The sequence below is a fragment of the Taudactylus pleione genome, unplaced genomic scaffold (assembly GCF_031769625.1).
Source record: "Taudactylus pleione unplaced genomic scaffold, aTauple2 ptg000820l, whole genome shotgun sequence".
NCBI lineage: Eukaryota > Metazoa > Chordata > Amphibia > Anura > Myobatrachidae > Taudactylus > Taudactylus pleione.
The window spans coordinates 2,726,637-2,751,545 of NW_028285222.1; the positions used below are offsets into that span (position 1 = coordinate 2,726,637).

The window sequence follows — 24,909 nt, forward strand, 5'->3', positions numbered from 1 at the left end:
CATTATATTATTACATGGGGCAGGTGTAGTATGTGAGATGAGCGGTATCAAATAGTAGTGTATAAATATATCCGGGTGCACTAGGTATGATAATAGTAATATTGCATAGTGTGTTAGTCTAGGGAAGGCATTACATTATTACATGGGGCAGCTGTAGTATGTGAGATACGCTGCACAGATAGTAGTGTATAAATATATCCGGTACACTAGGTATGATAATAGTAATATTGCATAGTGTGTTAGTCTAGGGAAGGCATTATATTATTACATGGGGCAGGTGTAGTATGTGAGATGAGCGGTATCAAATAGTAGTGTATAAATATATCCGGGTGCACTAGGTATGATAATAGTAATATTGCATAGTGTGTTAGTCTAGGGAAGGCATTACATTATTACATGGGGCAGCTGTAGTATGTGAGATACGCTGCATCAGATAGTAGTGTATAAATATATCCGGGTGCACTAGATATGATAATAGTAATATTGCATAGTGTGTTAGTCTAGGGAAGACATTACATTGCTACATGGGGCAGCTGTAGTATGTGAGATGCGCTGTATAAGATAGTACAGGTTGAGTCTCCCATATCCAAAATGCTTGGGACCAGGGGAATTTTGGATAACGGAATATTCCGTATTATGGAATATTTGCTTATCATAATGAAATATCTTGGGAATGGGACCCCAAAATACACACAGAATGCATTTATGTGTTATATACCCCTTATACACACAGCCTGCAACTCATTTTATACAATATTTTCAATAATTTTGTGGCTCAAGCAAAGTTTGTGTACATACATGAAATAAATTTATGTTTCATTTACACCCTATACACACAGCCTGAAGGTAATTTTATACCATATTTTTAATAATTTGTGCCTTAGACAAAGTTTGTGTACATTGAACCATCAAAAATCAAAGGTTTTATTATCTCAGTCATGCCAAAATTATTCCGTATTTCGGAATATTCCGTATTTCGGAATATTTGGATATGGGAGACTCAACCTGTAGTGTATAAATATATCCGGGTGCACTAGGTATGATAATAGTAATATTGCATAGTGTGTTAGTCTGGGGAAGGTATTACATTATTACATGGGGCAGGTGTAGTATGTGAGATGCGCTGTATCAGATAGTAGTGTATAAATATATCCGGGTGCACTAGGTATGATAATAGTAATATTGCATAGTGTGTTAGTCTAGGTAACATATTACATTATTACATGGCGAAGGTGTAGTGTGTTAGATGCGCTGCATCAGATAGTATTACATTATAAGGACGCCCACTTACACACATCCATAATACTTAGCAAGACTGTGAAACCATTGGTACAATACAGTACCATCACAGCCTCACTCATTCTTGCACAAGCTCTGACCTTACCCAGGAATCGCTAACCTCAGCGCACGCAGTTGGATCTCAGATTGCGTATGGCATCGCAGTGGATAACTTATGCCTTCCCCTGCAACGACATTCAAACGCACTGGCACGCCTGTCTTTCACTGACCCCCCCCTCCACGTCAACACCCCTAAACGGTACTTCCTGTCAATCACTCTGCGATGGGTCTGCGTAGCCCCTGCGATTGCAGTCCTGATCGCATCGGCTGGTCCGCGCACTGCGATGCATATACGCATGCGCAGAATGCAACAATCGGCCGATTGAGTGCGTAATCGCAGTTGCGATTGGTAATGAATCAGGTCCTGAGTTGATTCTGGGCCAGAAACATACTTTGCAACTCTCCCTGATTGCACCTTACCCCCATTATGTAGCTGTTATAATAATTAAGAAATCAGAGATATATATACATTCAAATAGGATCATCTGTGCCATACACATGCATTGGTTAGAAGGCACAATGATCCTTTGGTCACTTATATGGAACCCCTTGTAACACACAATACATGAGCAAGCCCTGAAAAGTATCGGTATGTTTTCATCAACAAGTAGATCTTACTAATGGTGCATACACACGGTCAGATTTTTCATCAGATTTGAACGATAACGATTTTAAAAATCGTTCAATCGTTCAAATCTGATGAAAAAATCGTTTATGTGTACAAGCATGGACGATGAGCGATGCGTGTTCACGTTTGTTAGAGAACGATATCTGACATCTGACATGTTTGCAGTCAGATTTGTCAGATTTCGTTCTTTTTCTTCAGATATCGTTCAAATCGTTGAGTAAATCATTAGCAAAATCGTTCAAATCATTCAAAAGAATAATCTGACCGTGTGTATGCTCCATAAGTGCTCTGGGGCTCATGTACAGTACTGTGCAAACGTTTTAGGCAGTTGTGGAAAAAATGCTGCAAAGTAAGAATGCGTTCAAAAATAGCAGTGTCAGTAGTTTATTATCATCAGTTAACAAAATGCAAAGTGAATGTACAGACAGCCAGTGTCATGAAGAACTATCTTCACTGTAAAGAAGAACAGGGAGTCCTGAAAGTGATGATATGGCCCCCACGGGTGTGGATCATTAGCTCTACATTGTCTAGATAGACAATGTTTAAGTAGACAATGGAAGATAGTCAGGTAATAGGTCGACAGGGTCTGAAGGTCGACACACTAAAGGTCGACTAGTAACAAGGTCGACAGGTACTGATGGTCGACATGATCATAAGGTCAACAGTCATATCGTCGACGTGCAAATGGTCGATACATGTTTTTTGAGGTTTTTTTTTAGCCCTAATCTTTACCCTAATCCTAATCCATTCCTAACCCTCCCCTTGGTGCCTAACCCTAACCGTCGGGGTAAGTGCCTAACCCTCCCTCCTGGTGCCTTAACCCTAACCGTCGGGGTAAGTGCCTAACCCTAACTCTCCCTTCTGGTGCCTAACCCTAACCGTCAGAGTATGTGCCTAACCTAACCATCGGGGTAAGTGCCTAACCCTAACCGTCAGGGTAAGTGCCTAACCCTAACCCTCCAGTAAGTGCCTAACCCTAACCCTGACCCTAAAAAAAAAAAACATGCGTCGATCATTTGCATGTAGACCATATGACTGTCAACCTAATGACCTTGTTACTAGTCAACCTTTAGTGTGTCGGCCTTTAGACCCTGTTGACCTTCAGTGCCTGTCGACCAATTGCCTGTCTATCATCCATTGTCTACCCAAACATTGTCTATCTAGACAATGTAGACCAACATCATCGAGTCTGTCTGGGATTACATGACGAGACAGAAGGATTTGAGAAAGTCTACATCCACAGAAGATCTGTGGTTAGTCCTCCAAGATGTTTGGACCAACCTCCCTGCCGAGTTTCTTCAATAACTGTGCGCAAGTGTACCTAGAAGAATTGATGCTGTTTTGAAGGCAAAGGGTGGTCACACCAAATATTGATTTGATTTAGATTCCTCTTCTGTTCATTCACTTTGCATTTTGTTAAATTGCTAAAAATGAACTATTAAACACTTCTATGTTTTAAAGCATTCTTACTTTGCAACATTTTGTCCACAGCTGCTTAAAACTTTTGCACGGTATTGTACATTTGGATGTAAGTCAGGTTTATGACACGCCCCCTCAGATGTAACATGACACGCCCACTTTATCGCCACGCTCATAGGTGATGCTCTCACAATCTCCCTGAAATGCTTTTTCAAACGTAGGCAAGTATGGGCAAAAATCGAGAATGCCAGGTCTCCGAGCCCAGAACATGATCTATAATCTCCGTAATATCCAGTTTATATCAAGGTTGTCTATATTTACCAAGGAAATTACTGTCTTCTTGTTATAATTACAGGGTGAATCCCACTCGGTAAAATGTCAGACATAAGAATTTGTAGAGAATGGGGAGGAATCAGATAAGTGTTTATCTAACCATTCACTAGATTCCGTATCATGTAGAAGATGTTCCTATAAGACTATTCCTGAGAGGTAAGGATCCTTCTATGGGCATATGTGACTGCACAGCTATATAAGTAATCTCATGTCCAGGATGAGACGCAGGATATAACCTGTGCAGGACGTATCTAGTTTCCCACATATCCAGGGAACAACATGAACTATACAATTATTGCCAGGATAAGGCTGATCAGCATATTGGGCCCTGTTTACTACAATCCGCATTTGAAATGCGGTTGTAGTGTGATTTTTCGCGCTAAATTCGCATTGCGAATTTAGGAAATATTCCTGGGATTTATCAAAATCCCTTTCAGGGACAGAGCTTGTGATAAAGCAGTGTCCCTGCCAGTGGCGTCACAGGGAGAGTGCGGGGGGTACGGTCCGCACCCAGGTGTCACCCGTCGAGGTGTCACACCAAGGTGCAGACTCCCCCTCATTGACAGGAGCTAAGTGCTGCATTGTAGCATTAAGTGCAGCAATCGGCTCCTGTCCATGAGGGAGACGGCTGGCACTCCACACAGGGACCTGCCGCACCCCCTTCCCTCGAGTCCTAAGTAATAGGAATTGGGGTTCGAGCCGCATGGTCACGCCCCCTTCTTTTGCATGGTCACGCCTCCTTTTTAGCGTATCGTCCATCCCCGCACCGGGTGACACCGCGGGGAGGGGCGCCACTGGTCCCTGCAAATCCCCTCCGCAGTCTTATCACTGTATTTTTTTGAAAAAAAAAAAATACAGTGAGAAGGTGCTGCGCATGCGCCAACTAGCTTACCGTGCGCTCCCCTCCCGCACTTTCACTTACCTGTGGTGATCGGTGTTCCGGATATGTCCTCTGGGGCTCCGGTCAGCTGGTCTCCCATCTCCTGCACTGTGACCCCGGTCAGCTGTTCTATGTAGCAGCTGACCAGGGTCACTGTGCAGGAGCCGGAGAACGGTCTCTGGCTTTAGTAAGTTTTTTTTTTGCAGTAATCCTTTTAGACCACACAGCTGATCACTGGGTCCGGCTCCCGGCTCTGCTCTGCATGTTTAAGTAGAGCAGGAGTCAGGGAACCAGGGGAAACCCAGGTGGCGTTATTATCACAGGTCTTCCCCTGGTATTTTTTCACATTTTATTTTTAGTAACTTTGGCCAGATCACATTTCCCAATACAATTATGGGAAATGCGATCTGCTTACTAAAAATAAGTGATACTTAGGGGTTGGAGTAGAATTTAGCGAATTATACTCCAATTGCCATTTAGTAAACTTATGTGAAACTAAAATATTGTGAAAAGGGTGTGAAAACACCCTTTTTCACTTTATTTTAGTAAAAAGTGTTTATAAATAGAGCCCATAGTATCTACAAACTTTTTGTATAAGTATTTACATTTTTAGTTTAATTCTAATTGTTCTTCAATCTAGCACATTTTTCCGCACATAGGCCCTCATTCAGAGCCGGACGCTCTGAGCAGAGCGCTCGCTCTGAATGAGGGCCGTCCTCCATAAAAATGGAGCGTCCTCCTGGACGCTCGTATAGCTGTGGGACCATCGCGACCATCGCCAGTGCGACCAGAAGCCTGTGGTCGGGTTTTTCGACCACAAGCCCTGGAGTGATTTTGGCTCTATCAGAGATACGCTGCTAGATCCACGTGCTCGGCTACGAACCATGCTCAGGCCCTGATTCAGAGCCCGACGCTCTGACAGAGCGCTCGCTCTGAATCAGGGCCGTCCCTCTGTTTTTGTTTAGCGGCCTCCTGTCCGCTCGCATAGCTGTTGGGGACCACCCACAGCTATAGCGAGCGGCCAAAAAGATGGTCGCGATGGTCAAGACCATCGGGCTTGCGACGAGACCCTTGTGGTCAAGACCATCGGGCTTGCGACGAGGGTCTCGTTGCCGCAAGCCCTGGTGTGCTTTCGGCTCCCACTGACATCACTAATGATGTCAGTGGGGCCGGCTTCTGACGGTACGCGTTCCCTTGGGAACGCCTCCGTGTGGCAGGCACGCCCACCAAAGGGGGCGTGCTGTCAATCAACATCGACAGCACGCCCCCTTTGATCAGACACAACGAGCGAAGGAAAGTCCTTCGCTCGTCGCGTCTGGCGCATGCGCACGACGGAGCACCCTCCGTCGTGCGCATGCGCAGTGCACACCATCGACCCACTTGCGAGCGGACAGCCGCTTGCGAGTGGGTCTGAATGAGGCCCATCATTTCCTAGATAGTACTCTATGGCCTCCTCGGGTGCTCCATGTATAATATCACCAGACTGCTGCTTATACAGATCTGTTACCTAGGAGACTGCAAACCAGCCAGACAAATTCTGCTTCTAAAATGCCCCTTAGGGATTCAGGCAGGAAAGTGGCATCGGGATATATGCCTTCTCTAAAAGATGGAGCAGACAGAGCTGGACAGTTATAGTTAAGTATAATACACTACTTATTTGGTTATGTTAGGTAGATTTATTTGTCAGTGTCTTTGATAGATTTATATATATATCAATTGTTTGTTTAATAAAAGTCTTTCGATGAGCAGAAAGTCAGCTTTGTAGTAAACGGTGGGTAACATCTCAGTGATGATTTGTCCCAAGGGCCACCTGCCAGCTGTGATAATGCCCCTGGGGGCAGATGCAGCCTCAGGATAATAATTTTCTTGGGTTAAATACAAGAAACGTTGAAGAACTCCCACATTATGGAGGGCTGTTATAATGACAGGTGGGGGTGTATCCTAGTCTCTGGTTACCATGGAAACTCTTTATTTAGAAATTCCGGGATGTAATTTGCACTGTTTAGCATTACAGCATACTAACTAGAGCTCAGTCCCTGCTCCTATATAATCATGTCATGTAAAGCTGTGGCATAATGAAATAATGCTGGATGGGATAGTGAGAGATTCTCATTATTTATAACTTAATTCTGCTGGATGAAAACAATGAGGGAAATAATAGTAGGTACCTAGGTCATTTTCCTTTCACTCATCTAGTATTAACTGTAGCCTCATTTACATATTCTGTATCCCTGATACTGGGGGAGATGTAGCAAAGCTTGGAGAGAGATAGAGTGGAGATAAAGTACCAACCAATCAGCTCCTAACTGTCATTTTACAGCCTGTGGGGTCTATTCATGAAGAGGTGCAGTGCGATCTATAGTTTTGATAAGTAGCAATTCATGCACACTTACCTGTTTACCAAAGTGAAGTGGTATATCCAGGTTCGGCAGTCCGGTCTTCTCTTCTTCTTCTCTGTGTCTTCGGAGTTTACTTTTCTTTATTTTTCTGTACATGCACCAGCGTTTGTGTGGATGCTGGACCTGTGCTTATGCTGGGCCATTACGGCGGTGGCACGGGAAGGAACAGGGGAGGGGTTGCGAGGGCAGCGGGCAGTTAGGATGGTGGCCACCTTACTACAGCAGCAGTAGGGGTAGGAACGGGGGAGGGGGGGACACTGGGTGAGTGGTGGCAGTCAGCAGGAGGTGACCCAGGATATGCATATACCTTGGGCTCCTCTGATTGGCTGCTGGTAGTGAAAGGGGTGGAGTGAACAGGGAGGTAGCTATCTTCGCAGTAGGGATGGCCATCGGTTTGGTATAATAGCAAGTGGCCATCGATGGTAACCAACTAGGCAATGGATGGCCATCGATGGTTCCACCAATCGAATGGTTATCCCTGTTCTATGACTGACTGGCTCGTGGGCAAATTAGAACTGGGGGAGGGGGGCGTGGCTTCACAAGTGCTGGGGGCGGGGCTATGCTCCATGTCCCGGCACCATGTAAAAAGAAAAATCTATTCGGTTATGCTTTTCCATCGATGGAGAGAAACCATCTGGTTGAGATCGGCCATAAACCATTGATGATTATGAATCATCGATGGTCAATGGCCATCCCTACTTCGCTGCTCTTCTCCCGTAATAGCACTGCTTACACCACCCTGAGATGGCGAACGCGGTGCTAGCAGAGGAACGGTTCCTTTATGAGTCGCACTCACCATACAAATGTAAAACAGGAGCAGGTGTCCCGCTGGAGAAATGATCAGCTTCTCCATTGGTGCCTTGCTCTATGAATAGCACAAAGCAAACAAGTGCCCAGTTTTCAGATAAACAGGACACGTTACTGCTACATGAATAGACCCCTGTGTTTGAAAAATGACAGTTAGGTGCTGATTTGTTGGTACTTTATCTCCATCCACTTTATCTCTCTCCAAGTTTGATACATCTCTCCCAGTGCAGCTCTAATCCTGTATGTGCAATGTCATTGGTTCCAGTGCTCCGTATTACTGCAGCTCTTTTCAGTGGGCCATGGTGCAATGCTTGGTGATTGTTGGAAACATACTTTGTGAAATATTATGGTCTTGTCTGAAGGAAAATTTGACAGGAGAGAGAAGAGTATATTCCCTGACCCTGGGTCACCCCCCAGCACTCACATTGGATGAGACACTGGGTAGTCACATTCCTTATTACACGTTACCTCAGGTATATATAAATATTGTAGTACAGGGGTGGGGAACCTTTTTTCTGCCAAGGGCAATTTTAAACAATGCACAAATAACTTAAAGATATGGTTTATGGCGCTAACAGTCAAGGGATATAGGGCCTGATTCAGACCCGCTCGCAAGCGGGTCGATTCTTAGGCAGTACGCACGCGCGGCGTGCGCGAGCCCCGGAGCGAGCGCAAAAAGCACTCGCTCCGGCATTTGCATCAAAAAGGGGTGGCTGTCAATACTGATCAACAGCTCGCCCCATTTGGAAGGTGGGGCGGGGGGGGGGTGGCTGGGCAAACGTTTGTGGGCGGCCCTACTGACATCACTCGTGATGTCAGTAGATGGACTTCATGCTTGCCGCAAGGGTCTCGTCACAAACCCGATGGTCACGATGGTCATAAGCAGCATATTGGGGCTGGGGAATAGATGGGGATCCGGATTTACATACATATTATTTTACTCATAAACAGGACAGGTAAATTATTAGTGCCAGGGAAGAGATAATTAAAGCACAAATTTACCTCAGAGAAGAACCGCAGAGATAATAATATTCCATTTTCATGGAATAAAATATTTATGTGACTACAATTAATCTAGGACACAGAGCGTTAGCGAGATTAATGTCCTCACAGAGATAAAAATCATTTTAAGATCTCATCTGTATACAGCCTGTGCCGAATACTAAGAGATCAAAATACAGCTTACCCATCAGGCAGGCCTGACTCTCCGGTGTATATATGGTAGGCTGTGGCAGTAAGAAGTAGGGATGTGCGGGCTCGGATTAGTTCGGATTTTTCCTACCAAGTTTGGATTTTTTTCCCGGCAAACAAAGTCATTTTTGGATTTTTCCCGAAAAAGTCATCTTTCATGGACAAACATCATCATTCCTGGACAAAAGTCCATGAAAGATGATGTTTGTCCATGAAAGATGACGTTTTGCCTCTTTCTGAGATCCGATTTGTGGCGGAAAAAAAATAAATCAGAATTTGGCCCGGGAAATCCGAACTAATCCGAGCCCGCACATCCCTAGTAAGAAGCCTTGTTCAGGTCTGACCCTCTGGTACCTCTAGTATAGGTTGGGGCAGTTAGAAGCCTCTTTCTGCAACATTCTGGAGACATTTCTGTTATTGCCCAGGTCTCAGGTCTGACCCTATGGTGCAGTGTTAATTTTTACAAGGATTTTAAATGTAGTTTTAATCGTAGTCACTTATTTAAATTTGTAATTGGTTTAAAGTCACATTTTAGTCTCTCTTCTTTGCTTTGTTTTAGTCAAGATTTAGGGCCTGATTCAGAGCCGCTCGTAAGGTTTTTAGTACGCATGCGTACGGTTTTTAGTACGCATGCGCGAACCAGTCAGTGCGGCCGAAAATCGTTTGTTCGCAATATAGCGAAGGCCTGCTATTTTGAGTGACAGAACGAGGCGTATGTGGGTGGTAACGGGAAGGTGCTTGAAAACGGGGGGGGAGATCCGAACGCAGGCGTGCTTAAAGGTCAAAGCGGGCGTTTTATGGGTGTACATAATTACAACAGCAGCGTCATTGACCACGTCACTTGGTTGATTTATAGTCAGAACTGCTCGCAAAACTGTGGTAGGGAAAACCAGCCACAAGAATAGCGAGCAGTTCATACGCTGTTCGATGTACTCGATTAATCTAATAAATAGCGGACATGACGTATGGTGCGAACGGCCAGGGGGCGTTTTTATCAAAATTTCGAGTGCAAGTTTTGCTCGCTCGTTCAGACTTAGAGGCGTGAACAGACCGCAAAGAGCGAACGGTTCATTTAAATAGCCACCCCTTTTTGGAAAACGAACGACCGCAAATAGCGAGCGCCTCTGAATCAGGCCCTTAGTCAGTGGACCTTAGTTTTATTTTAGTGTAATTTTAGTCAATGTTTTAGTCATAATTTTTGTAAACAGTTTAATGATACTGTAATGGGTTGTACTGAAGAACATTTCTTTAAAATTCCCTTGAGTACTTGAAGTCAGCATACCTTTAACTACAGTATGTGTTTACTAATCTAGGCTGAGAATGTGTTATAAAAACCTTAAGGGGTCTAGTTACCAAGAGGAGAAAAGGGGGAAAAACGCTAAAGGCAGAGAAAATCCCTGTACATGCCGCTTCTCAGTATGTACTAAAGGGATTTTCTCTGCCTGCAGCCTGCCAGCGCTAAGTGCTACAATATCACACTGCACCTGGGGCACTTAGCGCTGCCATAAACACCTATGGCAGCGCTCAGGGGAGAGGGCACTTACCGTCTGCCGACTTCTCTAGCGCTGACACCGCCTCCTGTAGCTGCCGGTATCTGCTGCTCCTCACTGGAGAAGCAGAACTTGAGCTGTGTCAGGTTGGCCGTTTTTAAATAAAGTTTGTTGAAGAAAAAAAAAAGTAACTGCTGCCGCCGACGCAAACCGCCGGCCGGAGAAGGTGAGTAACACAGGGCTGTAGGGGAAGGGAGTCTCAGCTGTTACCACCGAGGGGGTGACTTAACATTCCCCCTCCTCGGCTGGTCTATTTTTAGTAGCTGCTGCGTTAGCCAGCTCCTGCTTCGCAGCGGTAGCAGGCGAAGCAGGAGTGGCATTAACGCAGAGTCTTAGTAAATAGTTTGTTAGTACCAGTGTTAATTTTGACAAGGATTTTTACATTTATTTTTAGTCTTGGTTGCTTATTTCAAATTTGAACACAGATTTTGCCGTAATTTTTGTTATTCAAAATGTTTATATTTTCGTTATCGTTACAATTCAGTCCTCAAAAAAAAAAAAATGTCGACGATTACTTTTAGTCTAAATTTTTGGCGACAAAATTAACACCGCTATGGTGTCTCTAGTATAGGTTGTGGCAGTAAGAAGCATTGTTCTCCAACATTCTGGAGACATTTCTGTTACTGCCCAGGTCTCAGGTCTGACCCTGTGCCATCTCTTTTGCAGGTTGGGGCAGCCAGAGCTCCAAGGTCCACATTCATCACAGCACCTGGCTGCACTTCCCGGGGCACAACCTGCGCTGGATCCTGACGTTCATCCTCCTCTTTGTCCTGGTGTGTGAGATCGCAGAGGGCATTGTGTCCGATGGGTGAGTCATTCCCAGATAGCTGGGGCTATTTTTACCGGGAGTAACGTGTGCCTCATGTTTATCATCCGGAACATTCCAATCTCTGACCGCACATGAACCGCCCATCGTGTCAGAATATTCCATGCACGCTGCCAATTGCGTTCTCCGTGCGGACACGGGCGGTGACATCTTACAGTTTCCCAGCTGTGATACAAACATCAGCTTCATGTCAAGGTCGGGGTCCATTGTCCCATTGTGCGGTGGGAAGAGCAGCTGCCTCATTATTTACTATGAAAGTATAAATTAGGATACTGACCCGTCGCCCCTTTTATTGGCCAGTAGTAATAGTCCAGAGTTACCCCCTAAATACACACTTTTGGGCATTTGGACTGCTATGGTCCTCGTCTTGTGGCCCCTCATAGCTTAGTCCACAACCCACTTACTGGGCAGTCATGTAGATCCAGTATCACTTTTTGTTGTACAAGTGGTGATGCATTGTAGGATTTAGGGGGTAAACTACACCATCTCCTCACCCCATCCTGCATAGTTGGCTATACTGTGTGACTTTAACCCTTTATATTACAGAGATGCCTGCACACAGAACCTCACAGTGCCACGGACACGTGTCTTACGCTGAATCGCTATTGCACAGTTATTGGCAACATGTTAGTTCCCATAGAAATCTGTACCTTGCTTTATATCAGTTGCTCCTGTGATAGGGTGACCTTACGCTGCCACCCTGGTGGGGGAGGGGTTCTGCAGAGTCCTCAGGTTCCACTAACAGTCAGTACCCTGCCATTACTGACCAGTCCTGTTGGCCGTACTGCACCACCAGACACTCACCGACTGTGCACCAGTTGTAGGAGAATAGCCGGGAACCTCTTTATGTCTACGTGTTGTGCACTTCTCTGTGGGTGAACGTGGCTAGCATCTCTTGACCACATACCGTGGATCAGGACGGCAGCGCAGCAGGCAAAGGGTTTAATCAGCGCAGCAAGGCAACAGATTAGCTCAATGTGTCCCACTCGCTCCTGTTAACAGTCCTTGGTTTAAAGGATATTCAAACTTGAACACAGATGTTTAAATCAAAAAGACTTACTAATTAAGGGCCTGATTCAGCAAGGATCGCAACTGCGATCACGCACGCAGTCGGCCGATTGTTGCATTCTACGCATGCGTACGCATCGCAGTGCGCAAACACTCCAATGCGATCAGGACTGTGATCGCAGTGGCTACGCAGACCCATCGCAGAGTGATTGACAGGAAGTACCGTTTGGAGGTGGTGACCGGGAGGTGGGTGGCGAAACGCAGGCGTGCCAAATGCGTTTGATCGTCGTTGCAGGGGCATGCATAAATTAACCACTGCGATGCCAAACGCAGCTTGTGTACTCATAGCGTGCGACGAGGTTAGCAATTCCTGAGTAAGGTCAGAGCTTGGGCAAGTGTGCGTGAGGCTGCAATGGTACTCGATGTTACCGATAGTTTTGCAGTCTTGCTAAGTATTACAGATGTGTGTAAGGTAAAGTGGGCGACCTTATGTTGTTCTGCGACGGCATAGCGTTCTCAGAGGATTAGCATATCATCACAGTGAGACTGCGTGCGTAATCGCTATTGCAATCGCAGTTGCGATCCGTACTGATTCAGGCCCTAAGTCACCTGTGCTCAAGCATGGATATCCTTAAAACCTGGACTGTTAGGGTATCTTGAGCCAAGAGTTACAGAAACACTGGATTATAACTTTATAGGCACATGGATCTTACAGGAAGAGAACAGGATCTTTATTAGCACTATTTAACCATGCTGTATGACCACACTAGGGCAAGGCGGTGTCCACTTACTGTATCGCCCTACTACAGGATGAGAGCTTGAGTAACTACTAGGGGTAGTCAATCATGCACATTCTACCTACGCGTTTTGTCTACAGCGACTTCCTCAGAGGTGTGTTGTGACTTCAGCAGAGTTTGTTCATATAAGTATCCTACATACATACACAAACTAAAGATAAGCGGGTTCGGATTTACTCGGATTTACTCGGTTCTCAAAACGGCATTTTATTGGCTATCGGTTATCACGTGTTTTGGATAGCCAATAAAATAAATCAGAACTAATCCGAACTTGCGGTAATGTGGCGATAAGAACCGAGTAAATCCGAACCCGCTCATCTCTACCACAAACACACTTAAAAAAGTTAGCATTGTAACACATTTGTGCATTTACAAAGATATTAACAAGGGGCACTGCACCATCTAAGGAAAATTAAACGAGAAGTTATTTCTTTCCATTTTTGTAGGGGGAGGGGATTCAGCTTCCCTTCATATTACAGTGTCCTGCAGGATACAGGATAAGTTATGTTATAGTGCTCAGTCCATCCATTATTCTACAGATTAACAGGTATATAGGCATATATGGATTTTAAATTGTAATATGTGCAAATATTCACATAAGCAACAGATCACATCACCTCAACCCTTTGTATACACAGGGATCTCTGCATACCGGGGGTATTCAACATGCAGCTCTCTAGCTGCTGTGGAACTACACATCTCAGCATGCCTTGCCACCATTTTAGCATGCTCTTATAGCAAACTTGTGGCAGGGCATTCTGGGATGTGTAGTTCCAGACAGCTGGAGGGTTTGCACGTTGAATACTCTTGCTGTATACCATCCATGCAGAGGTCTGCCCTTATTATTGCCAACATTTGATATGAGAAGCCCAAGAATAGTCCCAGTGTACCAAATTTGGTAACAGATAAAGTGGTAAGACTGCGCTGTATGTAAGCTTACAATCTATAGGTCAGTGGATTAAGTGCCACATATCACATACTAAGCAGCCAGATTCTCATTGGACAGATACGGCTGCTGAAACCCTTATAATATTTGAGTCCTGTGAGATAGAACGAATAGTACCCAAGTATAATATAATTCATATGGAATTACTACTGGGCTACACTGTGATTTGTAGAGTACTGATTCACAGTTATGTTGGATGGATCTTATTGTTTCTTCACTGGCAGCAGGTTGTTGCCTGAGAAATTGAACATTACTCTACAGCATGGGTATTCAAAATGCGGCTCTCCAGCTGTTGTGGAACTACAAATCCCAGCATGTCCTGCCATAGATTTAGCATGCTCGAATAGCAAAACTGAGATAGGGCATGCTGGGATGTGCAGTTCAGCAGCAGCTGGCGGTCTGCATGTTGAATACCCCTGCTGTACAGAAAAATGAACAGAAATTAGTAGTAAGACATTAATAGGTAGGGGAGAGGAGATAGGGAACAAACAAGTTGATTTCCATAGGATTGTTATCAGGCATTGCCTGAATATTTTTGGGTAACATATGAAGGTGCGTTTACACAGGTATATCCCGCCCTATCCTAAGGAGTTCATATTGGCGGCGCGTGGTGGCAGATTGTAGTCATCAGCCGACTTTCCAACCTGTATGACCAACAGACAGCTGAGTCCCAGACAGACACGTGTACAGGACATAAATCTTCCACCTTAAACCCTTATTCCAGATACCGTCCGCAGCGAACAATAGCGATTCATTCAAATACACAAAACTTTATATAATATGTTAAACCTCATGTAGCTGGATATGTTTGCTCTCGGGACAGTTACACAGAATGGTCGTATATGTTAGGGATAAAGAAGCTCATTCAGAGTCGGTCGTGAGCGCTAAGCGCTCACAACCGACTCGATGTTGCCCCAGAGCGCATGCGCACGACGGAGTCGGCTCCGTCGTGCGCATGCGGGAGACCCGGGTAACGACGGACGCTCCGTCGTTAGGGGTCTTGTAGCAGACAGGGCGCGCTGTCGATGTTGAGTGACAGCTCGCCCCGTTTGCTGGGCGGGCCGGGGTGTGCCCGGCCAAACAGAGGCGTTCCAGTCGGAACGCTTGCCGTTTGGGGGTGGCCGCACTGACATCATTGTTGATGTCAGTGGGGAACTTCCTGCTCAAACAGAGCAGGAAGCTTCCTGCCCCGATGGTCGCGATGGTCTTGACCATCACCCATGTCGGTCGTTAGAGCTGTGGGTGGTAACCCACAGCTTAACGATCGACAAGGAGGCAGCCGTTCAGGATGCAAGCAGCCGCCCTAATTCAGAGCGACCGCTTGCATCTAACGACCACCTCTGAATGAAGCCCTCAGAGCGACCGCTTGCATCTAACGACCGCCTCTGAATGAGGCCCAAACAACCCACGCGGCACCTGTCATAAGGATCCAATGAACCTGTGCATAGGGACTGAGTCACTCCTACAGCTGCTGTTCTGTATCTGAGCGGAGATGGGAATGGCGTTTAGTGTCGGATTGCGAGGTGTTAGGCCGTGTCTGGATTCCTTTGTCGCCAACACTTAGGTGTGGTTTATTTTTCAGATTTTCCACGTCCCGCCACCTGCACCTGTACATGCCGGCGGTAATGGCATTTCTAGCTGGGATCACATCCATCGTCTACTATCATAACATCGAGACATCCAACTTTCCAAAGCTGTTAATTGGTGAGTGACTGGCTGAGGAAAGCCTCCTTGTCTGTTTATGTACCATGGGTATATTGCTGATAGTAGTGTGATACATAGCACGAGAACTATGGATAGTGACGTATATTTGAAAACAGAGGGCCCGATTCAGACTCGCTCGGAAGCGGGTCGATGGCGGCCCTGTGCGCACGCACGGCGTGTGCACTGCGTGTGCCCCGGAACGAGCGCAAAAAGCACTCGCTCCGGGACTCACTACAAAAGGGGCGGCTGTTGATGTTGATTGACAGCTCGCCCCATTTTGTAGGCGTTGTGGGGGGTGGCTTCACAAACGGAGGCGTTTCAATGCGAACGCCTGCCGTTTGTGGGCGGCCCCACTGACATCACCAGCGATGTCAGTGGAAGAGCTTCCGGCTCTATTTGCCTGATGGTCTTGACCATCGCGACCATCATCATGGCCGCTCGCTATAGCTGTGGGTGGTCACCCACATCTATGCGAGCGGCCAGGAGCCCGCTCCTAAAAAAACCAGCACCCGCCCTGATTCAGAGCGAGCGCTCGATTTTGCGAGCTCCACTGAATCAGGCCCTCAGATCAGCCATCACTCACCAAGGTCACATATGATGATTATTTCCTGTAAAGTTTCATTACAGATCTGTGTCTTTGGTAAACAGGGGAATAAAGTATATTCATATATAATATCGACACCATAATTTATAGAATTTCTCATTCTTAGTAATAGCCAGTTGCATTTATAATGTGAGAAACAGATTTTGTCCAAAGGCGTCATTCATACGTTATCCCCGTGCGCCATTACACTGATATATATAGTATTTTACCATTTCAGAACCCTCTTACCACACCAAATGCAGCTTGTTTCTGCAATACGTGTGGTTGGGCTGTGTGACCCCTTAGTGATTCACTGTTTAGTGACCAGAATTCAGATAGAATTGAGAGTCACATAGGGATCACTGATCCCTCTAGAATGACATTGCATATACACAGGTTTTTTAATATACTGTAGTAGTCCACAATTCCAGATTGTGTCATGATCCACCATCCAACACAGCAGATTACATACATAACCGCCAAGATTAAAGGGTTTCAGATTACTGGCTTGTACATTACCTATTGCAGCTTTAATTAGATGCATAGTTTTACCTTGCTGGCGTCCTTCTGTGCTCTTAAGCCTCATCTTTATATCATCAGGTAGATGCCTTTACTTGGGGACAGCCAGCCACAGAACCTGTGTAATTCTTGTGTCCCTTATTAAAGGGATGAGATGGCAAGCATAGATCCATCACGAAGCTGCTCTCAGTAGCATCTTATACAGTCTGCTGCATACACACGGTCAGATTTTCTTAAAGATATGAATGATAACGATTGTAAAAATAGTTTAATCGTTCATATCGTTCACATGTAGGGCATGCATCGACCAACGGTGCACGTTCCCGCATGTCAGATAACGATATCTGACATTGACTGTGTTTGCAGACATATTTGGACGATATCATTAATTTTAATACTGTCAGAAATCAGTCAGTCGTTCATCGTTGATGAAATCGTTCAAATCGTTGATGGAATCGATCAACGAAATCGATGATCTGACCGTGTGTATGCACCATTAGAGTGGTCATACCCCAGGATAATAGTGACATTTCTGCTTACTGATAAAAAGACATGGCTGGAAAGCACAGACACATACAGGACAGATAGACAAAGTATTGTGTTTTGTTGAAGCTGTAGGAAAGTATGTATAAGTCAAATCATTCAATTTATAGGTGGGAAGCTATTTACACAGATACCGTACTACCTCCTGTGTGCCCCTGCTGGCCGCATTGTCCTGATACACGTATACAGCATATATTCTCCAACCATCTATGAGATGAGCACCTCTGTTATATTGTCTGGGATTGTTCCCTTATAAACTCTGGGCAACAAACACACTAAAGAAATTTATAAGCAATTTTACACAGATACTGATACTTTGTAGATTTCCCAGTATTACAGCTGGTGAGATCAGATATATTCCCTCTGGGCCTGAGCGCTCGCAAGCGGGTCGATATTGCCCAAGTGCGCATGCGCACGACGGAGGCGGCTCCGTCGTGCGCATGCGCGAGACCCGAATAACGACGGCCAGGCCGTCGTCACGGGTCTGGCACCAAAGGGGGCGTGCTGTCGATGGTGATTGACAGCACGCCCCCTTTGGTGGGCGTGCCGGGGGCGTGGCTGCCCAGACGGAGGCGTTCCCATGGGAACGCCTACCGTCTGGGGCCGGGCCCCACTGACATCACTAGTGATGTCAGTGGGAGTGCTTTTGGCTCTGATAGAGCCAAAAGTACTCCAGGGCTTGGTCACCCACAGCTATGCAAGTGGCCAGGGGCCGCTCCAAAAAGTAGGAGGGACGGCCCTGATTCAGAGCGAGCGCTCTGTCAGAGCGTCCGGCTCTGAATCTGGGCCTCTATCCTTTATACATCGCTCACAATGTTTCTGTGGCAGCCGGCTTTCTACTGTCCATTATTACCTTATAAAATCAGCCCACTCACACTGAGGGCCTGATTCACTGCGGATCACTATTCTGCTTATGCGCACGCAACGCAGTTGCTAATATCAGCGGTGATATGTTTGCATGCGATTGCAGCCTAACATAAGGACGCCCACTTCCCCTTACATCCGTATACTCGGGCAACATAGCGAAACAATTGGTAACATCGAGTAACATTGGACCCACACGCACAGTTGAGGCAGGTCAGACCTCACTCAGGAATTGCTAACTTCAGCGCACGCTATGAGGCCTCAGGCTGCGTATGGTATCGCAGTGGATAATTTATGCACGCCTATGCAACGCCGTCCCAACGCACTGGCACTTCCTGTCAATCACTCTGCCCGGCCACCCGAACTGCGATGCATGCGCAGAATGCAACAATCTTCCGATTGCGTGCATATAAGCAACTGCGTTCCTTGCATGTGCAAGTAATAAAGATTATACAACTCACCTGCATCTACTCCTTAAAACCACATAGGAAAACAAACAGGCTACAAGATCTCTTCAAGGTTCAGGCCCAAATATAATAGAGTGTGAAATTTGCAAAGTGAAGAGAATTCAGCGGTTTAGCTGTAAGCATTAAAGCGGCAATGTTTTACAATGCAAAACCAACTCAGTTTTCCATTGGAAAAAAATTTCCGCTTTAAACCTCAGTGCTAAATCGGCGAAATCTTTGCACTTTGAAAATCTGGCACTCTGTCAGGTTTAAGGCTCAGATTTTTGTTGAGGTCTAATGGTCTATGGGCCTGATTCAACATGGATCGCTATTGCGACAGCGTACGCAGACGGCTGATTGCACGTGAGTTAGTATTTGGATCGCACTGTGGGCCTGATTCAGAGCCGGATGCTCTGACAAGAGCGCTCGCTCTGAATCAGGGCCCTCCTACCTCTTATTGGAGCGGCCACCTGGCCGCTCGCATAGCTGTGGGTGACCACCCACAGCTTATGTGAGCGGCCAAAAAGATGGTCGCGATGGTCAAGACCATCGCAACCATCGGGCTTGCGACGAGACCCTGCGGTAGGGTCTCGCTGCCGCAAGCCCAGTAGTGCCTTTGGCTCTATCAGAGCCAAAAGCACTCCCACTGACATCACTAGTGATGTCAGTGGGGCCGGACCCAGACGGTAGGCGTTCCCATGGGAACGCCTCCGTCTGGGCAGCAACGCCCCCGGCACGCCCACCAAAGGGGGCGTGCTGTCAATTACCATCGACAGCACGCCCCCTTTGGTGCGAGACCCATAGCGACGGCTTGGCCGTCGCTATTCGGGTCTCGCGCATGCGCACGACGGAGCTCCCTCCGTCGTGCGCATGCGCACTAGGGCACCATCGACCCGCTTGCGAGCGCTCAGCGCTCGCGAGCGGGTCTGAATTAGACCCTGTGATCACTCACGCAGATGCAAAGCCATCACAGAGTGAGTGATGTCATGTCAGCGTTTGGGGGTGGTGACAGGGGAGTGGCCTGTCTGTTTGAACGCCATTGCTTGCATAAATTAGCCACTGCGACAGCATACGCAGCTTGAGTACTCACTGCGTGCGACGAGGTTAGCAATTTCAGAGTAAGGTCAGACCTGCTGTAATTGTGCATGAGGGGCCGATGTTAATCGATGTTCCCGATGTTTCCGCATGACCGCAAGGTATTATGGATGTGAGATAGTGGTAGTGGGTGTCTCTATGCTGGCAGTGCGACGGCATTGCGATAGCATTCATTGGCATATTTTTGCAGAAGACCTGCGTGCGTAATTGCAGCCGATCGCAATAGCGTTTCCGTAATGTTTCAGGCCCTCTGTGCTATGCTTCCATAGACACGTATACTGGGTTTTATATACATTCTTTTTAACCCCTTGTCTTCGTTTGTAAATATATATTAATTTAACCTCCCCCTTTCCCAATCATTATAGACTTATACTGTATACTATCATTATCACTGGGTCAGATATATAGCTAGATGTTGGTGTAATAAGTGCACGGAGGGAATAAAAATCTAGATAAATGGGTCATGGTGACCAGCTTGTGGCAGCGCAGACAAAGCGTCCATTAATAATATAGAAATAAAGTATTTTTTTAATGGCCATTTCTTTGTACATCTGTGAGTCTGATCTAGTAATGAAATCATTAACTGGAAACAGCCGTCTGCAGGGGCCATTACAGCTCTGCTCACTGTATAGCCCAGTAACAAGCTCAATTCTAGAGAAATACTCTACATGCCCCAGGTAATAGGATTTACTCAGAAATGTTTACTATTTCAAAACTCTCTGTTGTATCATTTCCCCTACACTGACACGCGTCCTACCACACACTAATACACCACTTACCGCACACTGCTACACCTTTCACCATACACTGCTACACCAATTACCGCACACTGCTACACCACTTACCGCACATTGCCACACCTCTTACCACACATTGCCACACCTCTTACCACACACTGCCACACTTCTTACCACACACTGCGAAACCAATTACCACACACTACTACACCTCTTACCACACACTAATACACCAATTACCGCACACTTCTACACCTCTTACCACACACAGCTACACCAATTACCACACACTACTACACATCTTACCACACACTAATACACCACTTACCGCACACTGCTACACCTTTCACCATACACTGCTACACCAATTACCGCACACTGCTACACCACTTTCCGCACATTGCCACACCGCTTACCACACATTGCCACACCTCTTACCACACATTGCCACACCTCTTACCACACACTGCCACACCTCTTACCACACACTGCGACACCAATTACCACACACTACTACACCTCTTACCACACACTAATACACCAATTATCACACACTGCTACACCTCTTACCACACACTACGACACCAATTACCAAACACTTCTACACCTCTTACCACACACAGCTACACCTTTTACCACACACTAGTACACCACTTACCGCACACTAATACACCACTTACCGCACACTAATACACCACTTACCGCACACTACTACACCAATTACTGCACACTTTTACACCTCTTACCACACACTGCTACACCTCTTACCACACACTAATATACCAATTATCACACACAGCTACACCTTTTACCATACAATACTACACTAATTACCACACACTAATACACCACTTACTGCACACTAAAACACCACTTACCGCACACTGCTACACCAATTACTGCACACTTCTACACCTCTTAACACACACTGCTACACCTCTTACCACACACTAATACAGCAATTATCACACACTGCTACACCTTTTACCATACACTACTACACCAATTACCGCACACTACCACACCTCTTACCATACACTGCTACACCTCTTACCACACATTGCCACACCTCTTACCACACACTATTACACCAATTACCGCACACTCCTACACCTCTTATCACACACTACTACACCACTTACCGCACACTACTACACCTTTTACCATACACTACTACACCAATTACTGCACACCACTACACCTCTTACCACACACTCATACACCAATTACCGCACACTGCTACACCTCTTACCACACACTGCTACACCAATTACCGCACACTGCTACACCTCTTACCATACACGGCTACACCAATTACTGCACACTTCTACACCTCTTACCACACATTGCCACACCTCTTACCACACACTAATACACCAATTAACACACACTGCTACACCTCTTACCACAAACTGCTACACCAATTTCTGTACACTGCCACACCTCTTACCATACACTGCTACACCTCTTACCACACATTGCCACACCTCTTACCACACACTATAACACCAATTACCTCACACTACTACACCACTTACCGCACACTACTACACCTTTTACCAAACACTACTACACTTTTTACTGCACACTACTACACCTCTTACCACACATTGCCACACCTCTTACCAAGAAACTGCTACACCAATTACCACACACTGCTACACCAATTACCGCACACTGCTACACCTCTTACCATACACTGATATACCTCTTACCATACACTGCTACACCTCTTACCACACACTACTACACCACTTACCGCACACTGCTACACCTTTTACCATACACTACTACACCAATTACTGCACACTAATACACCTCTTACCACACCTCTTACCACACACTGCTACACCAATTACCGCACACTGCTACACCTCTTACCATACACTGATACACCTCTTACCATACATGGCTACACCAATTACTGTACACTTCTACACCTCTTACCACACATTGCCACACCTCTTACCACACACTAATACACCAATTACCACACACTACTACACCTCTTACCACACACTACTACACCAATTACCGCACACTGCCACACCTTTTACCATACACTACTACACCAATTACTGCACACTGCTACAACTCTTACCACACATTTCCACACCTCTTACCACACACTAATACACCAATTACCACACACTACTACACCTCTTACCACACACTACTACACCAATTACCGCGCACTGCCACACCTTTTACCATACACTACTACACCAATTACTGCACACTGCTACAACTCTTACCACACTTTGCCACACCTCTTACCACACACTGCTACACCAATTACCACACACTACTACACCAATTACCGCACACTGCTACACCTCTTACCATACACTGATACACCTGTTACCATACACTGTCACACCACTTACCGCACACTGCCACACCTCTTACCACACACTGCCACACCTCTTACCGCACACTGCCACACCACTTACCGCACACTGCCACACCTCTTTCCACACACTGCCATACCAATTACTGCACATTGTTACACCTCTTACCGCACACTGCCACACCTCTTACCGCACACTGCCACACCTCTTACCACTCAGTGTAACACCTCTTACTGCACACTTCCACACCTTTTACTGCACACTGCCTCACCTCTTACCACACACGGCCTCACCTCTTACTGCACACTGCCACGCGCCTTACCACACACTGCCTCACCTCTTACCGCACACTGCCACACCCCTTACCACACAGTGCCTCACCTCTTACCTCACACTGCGACACCCCTTACCACACACGGCCACACCTCTTACTGCACACTGCAATACGTCTTACCACACACTGCCACACCACTTACCGCACACTGCCACACCTCTTACCACAGACTGCCACACATCTTACCGCACACTGCCATACATCTTACCGCACACTGCCTCACCTTTTACTGCACACTGCCACACCTCTTACCTCACACTGCCACAGCTCTTACCACACACTGCCTCACCTCTTACCACTCAGTGTAACACCTCTTACTGCACACTTCCACACCTTTTACTGCACACTGCCTCACCTCTTACCACACACGGCCTCACCTCTTACTGCACACTGCCACGCGCCTTACCACACACTGCCTCACCTCTTACCGCACACTGCCACACCCCTTACCACACAGTGCCTCACCTCTTACCTCACACTGCGACACCCCTTACCACACACGGCCACACCTCTTACTGCACACTGCCTCACCTCTTACCGCTCACTGCCTCACCTCTTACTGCACACTGCCACGCGCCTTACCACACACTGCCTCACCTCTTACCGCACACTGCCACACCCCTTACCACACAGTGCCTCACCTCTTACCACACAGTGCAACACCTCTTACTGCACACTGCCACACCTTTTACTGCACACTGCCTCACCTCTTACTGCACACTGCCACACCCCTTACCACACACTGCCACACCTCTTACCGCACACTGCCACACCCCTTACCACACACTGCCACACCTCTTACTCCACACTGCCTCACCTCTTACCGCTCACTGCCTCACCTCTTACCACACGCTGCCACACCCCTTACCACACACTGCCTCACCTCTTACCACACACTGCTACACCAATTACCACACACTACTACACCAATTACCGCACACTGCTACACCTCTTACCATACACTGATACACCTGTTACCATACACTGCTACACCTCTTATTGCACACTGTCACACCACTTACCGCACACTGCCACACCTCTTACCACACACTGCCACACCTCTTACCGCACACTGCCACACCACTTACCGCACACTGCCACACCTCTTTCCACACACTGCCATACCACTTACTGCACATTGTTACACCTCTTACCGCACACTGCCACACCTCTTACCGCACACTGCCACACCTCTTACCACACACTGCCACACCACTTATCGCACACTGCTACACCTCTTACTGCATCCTGCCACACATCTTACTGCACACTGCAATACGTCTTACCACACACTGCCACACCACTTACCGCACACTGCCACACCTCTTACCACAGACTGCCACACATCTTACCGCACACTGCCATATATCTTACCGCACACTGCCTCACCTTTTACTGCACACTGCCACACCTCTTACCTCACACTGCCACACCTCTTACCACACACTGCCTCACCTCTTACCACTCAGTGTAACACCTCTTACTGCACACTGCCACACCTTTTACTGCACACTGCCTCACCTATTACCACACACGGCCTCACCTCTTACCTCACACTGCGACACCCCTTACCACACACGGCCACACCTCTTACTGCACACTGCCTCACCT

The 24,909-nt window shown here is 46.6% G+C and overlaps 1 protein-coding gene across 3 annotated transcripts in view; it reads left to right on the forward strand.

Moving 5' to 3' along the window:
- The window catches only part of ABCC8 (ATP binding cassette subfamily C member 8), a 177,673-nt gene that overhangs the window by 11,306 nt on the left and 141,458 nt on the right, over positions 1–24,909 (forward strand). For all 3 annotated transcript variants that reach the window (XM_088458254.1, XM_088458255.1, XM_088458256.1), the window contains exons 2-3: positions 11,212–11,353; positions 15,705–15,826. In XM_088458254.1, the coding sequence (XP_088314380.1) occupies positions 11,212–11,353; positions 15,705–15,826 (264 nt within the window). The remainder of the gene's footprint in view (positions 1–11,211; positions 11,354–15,704; positions 15,827–24,909) is intronic.